Below are 2,972 nucleotides of genomic sequence, written 5' to 3' on the forward strand. Positions count from 1 at the left end.
ATTCAAGGTGCAGTGCAGCAATAATAAAACGTTAAGCACTTTTTGTGCTTAGTGGTGTCTGGGTTGTTTAATAGTGGAACTGACAAAAAAAACTGCATGAGAAGCAGTTGATGGAGAAGGATTTGTCACGCAGTTGTTGTAATGCTACTTGAAATGCTGAAGTGAAAACTACATGAAAGGGAACCATCCTCACCTGAAGCTCGCCTTGATCTGGCTGCTGCTGTTGACATAACCTTTGTATTTCATGGATAAAGACAAGTCCCTCAGATCATAAAGGCGAATGCGGGAATCATTTGAGGTCACCAAAATCTATTGGGGGCAAAAAAGAGGGAATTTGTTACTTAACCAGTCTGACTGACATGCTTCATTATGGGGGTATGAAACATACTGCAGTGTATTTGTAGTGGAGATTACATGTTACCTTATTCTCTCCAGGTAGAGGCTCAATGCCGGTGATTTTGCGCCCAACTTTGTTCCTGCCTCTGGTGGACCTCACATGAATTTGGGTGTGGTATTTCAGACGCTAACAATGTACAAAAATAGACGTGGTTCACAATGAAATTAATACTGTCACACCAAAATAATTGATTAATTGATAATAAGGACATAATGAAATCATGTATTAGCAGGGGGAAACAGTAGCCAGGCTGGGTACCTCTGTGTCATAGAAGATGCATCGGCCATCGTAGGTACCGATGACGGCATACTTCCCATTTTGGCAGAAGTTAGCTGCAGTGATAAGGCGCGTTTGGCCATCCACCTCATTCCACAGCGCCACTTTCTTGTCTGGAATGTTCCAGAGCCGTAGCTTTCCATCCAGAGAGCCACTTAAAAAGTATCTGTCATCCTGGGAAACAAGAAGCAAGTGTTACTATAAATACAGTCTGCGAACCAAGCTAATAGAAGTGTGATTTGTGCTGAGAGAAGTACTGCAAGGTGACTCAACTTACTCTGGGATGGAAAGCGATGGCTGTGACGAAATCAATGTGCTGAAAGCAGCAGAGGCACTCTCTCCTGGATATGTGCCACAATCTGACTGTTTTGTCCATGGAAGAGGAGAGTAGGAAAAAGTTCTAGATTGACACAAAAATGGAAAAATGAGAGGAGGGAGAAAACTGGTACTGACAGTCTAAAATGTGTAAAGAGGAGGGATAAAGAGGATAAAGAGAGGGCAGTAGGACATCACCTTTGACCAGGACAAGTCCAACAGATCAGCTGTATGACCTTTATACTTGCAGAAGGGGACTTGACGGAAAGGGGCATTCCTATCTTCTGTCTCTGGATCCTCTGGTACACAACTTGCCTAGGGTGAGAGTACAATCTGTTAGGGAAACATGAAGTCTCAAGACTGGAAAATATACAACACTGCAATACTCGCACCATCACAAAGATAGTAATATTTCTAGATATTTTTGAATTTGAAACATCGGGCGTTATTCATTTCACTCACCCCCGGATCGTCAGATTTAGAGGAGCATAAACTTTCCTGAGAAGGAGAAGGTGAAACTCGACCTGGAGAAGACAAAACAATAATAATAAAAAAAAAACTTAAATAATCAATCCTCATGCAAGAAAAAAGCAATCTGCTATGCGGATGAGGCTACCTTCAGTGTTGTATTTTAATCTCATGTTATTGAAGTAGTCAAAGGCAGTCTTTAAGACCCAGATGCGAACCACATTATCTTGGCCTGCAGTTGCCAGCAGCCTGCCACAGTGAGAGAACTTCATCGTCCAAACAGCCCCCTAGGGAAAAAGATTTTGTGACATTTAACGGTGCACATCTTCTCTTAAACATTATTAAGAAAATAAATAAAAGATCCTCTTACCATGTGCTCTCCGCTCAGGTCTTGCACAACCTTAATCTGATCAAAGTCAAAGGGACCCTTGAAGCTGTGTGCTGCCTTGAACTTGGCAGGCCTGGTGTAAGGCATGCCTTCATCATCACTTGATGATGGATCATCCTGATCTGTATGGAACACTGAGCCCACCCAAAACAAAAAAACATGACTGAGCTTATCAAAACTAAAAATGTCTTGAGCTTTCACGGCAGCTCAACAGCAAAATAAACATCCACATTATACATGTAGATACACGGATGAGAGAAAGGAAAATAAATGATTTTTGATGCTACTGATTTGTGGGTTTAAAGGATTCAGTAGTGCATTCATTTTACTGCTGCCATTTATAGTTAGAATTCAGCTATTTGTCTTGTAATACCCTCAACACCCACATCCATTTAAAATGTGCTCTGCATCTTCCTGTGCTTCCACTTATCAAAAGGAACTAACCACTCTATCAGGTAATATACACTGTAATGTTTTTGAAGTAGTTCTAGGAAGAGCATAAAATATGTAACTGTAAAATCTAACCATCTGCCCAACAGCTTCAAATTGCTGTGTCCTTTTACCTTCATCACGCACACTCTTCACTTTGTTGACTGCCTTCTCTCCATATTCCTCAGCGAGATGCTTGGCTTTCTTCACAGACTTGCCCAGGAATTTTTTAAACTGGGTTCTAATTAGAAAGACGACAAATTGTTATATTCTACATTTGATCCTGTGGTGAAAACGGGACAGCAACAGGCTACAATAACTCACTAATCCTTACGTTTTCTGCTTCAGTTTTCCTCCATCTGTGTCTGCCAGTGGAGTCTGAGACTTGTCATCATCATCTGACTGCGCTGCATCATTCCTGAGAGGAAAAAATAAAAACAGATCAACTTCCTCTAGAAAATGTACCATTTGTTTTTACATGATTGGGCTTTAAAAAAAACTTTTCACGGTGGGGAAATGTTTCAAGTGTGCATATGCAAACTCTGAGAATACTGTAATAACAATTAGAATAGTGTCAGCACTGACAATACTGCCCACAGAAACAAGCGTATTTCCTTGCCAGGAAAAAAAAATAATTCCTGGAAGCTTGATTGCATGGTCAGGTGGGTTCCTCACAGAATAGTTTATATATATATATAT

At 40.7% G+C, this 2,972-nt stretch overlaps 1 protein-coding gene across 1 annotated transcript in view; it reads right to left on the reverse strand.

The window, feature by feature from the left end:
- wdr44 (WD repeat domain 44) overlaps positions 1–2,972 on the reverse strand; it is a 9,092-nt gene that overhangs the window by 1,592 nt on the left and 4,528 nt on the right. Inside the window, exons 8-17 of the mRNA XM_035666095.1 lie at positions 2,608–2,691; positions 2,408–2,514; positions 1,827–1,978; positions 1,605–1,743; positions 1,451–1,512; positions 1,187–1,303; positions 951–1,073; positions 656–847; positions 422–523; positions 194–309 (exon numbers count right to left, since the gene is read on the reverse strand). Coding sequence (XP_035521988.1) covers positions 194–309; positions 422–523; positions 656–847; positions 951–1,073; positions 1,187–1,303; positions 1,451–1,512; positions 1,605–1,743; positions 1,827–1,978; positions 2,408–2,514; positions 2,608–2,691 — 1,194 coding nt within the window. The remainder of the gene's footprint in view (positions 1–193; positions 310–421; positions 524–655; positions 848–950; positions 1,074–1,186; positions 1,304–1,450; positions 1,513–1,604; positions 1,744–1,826; positions 1,979–2,407; positions 2,515–2,607; positions 2,692–2,972) is intronic.

This window comes from Morone saxatilis, unplaced genomic scaffold (assembly GCF_004916995.1).
Source record: "Morone saxatilis isolate NCDOM2014 unplaced genomic scaffold, NCSU_SB_2.0 Contig20, whole genome shotgun sequence".
In the NCBI taxonomy this organism is placed as follows: Eukaryota; Metazoa; Chordata; class Actinopteri; family Moronidae; genus Morone; species Morone saxatilis.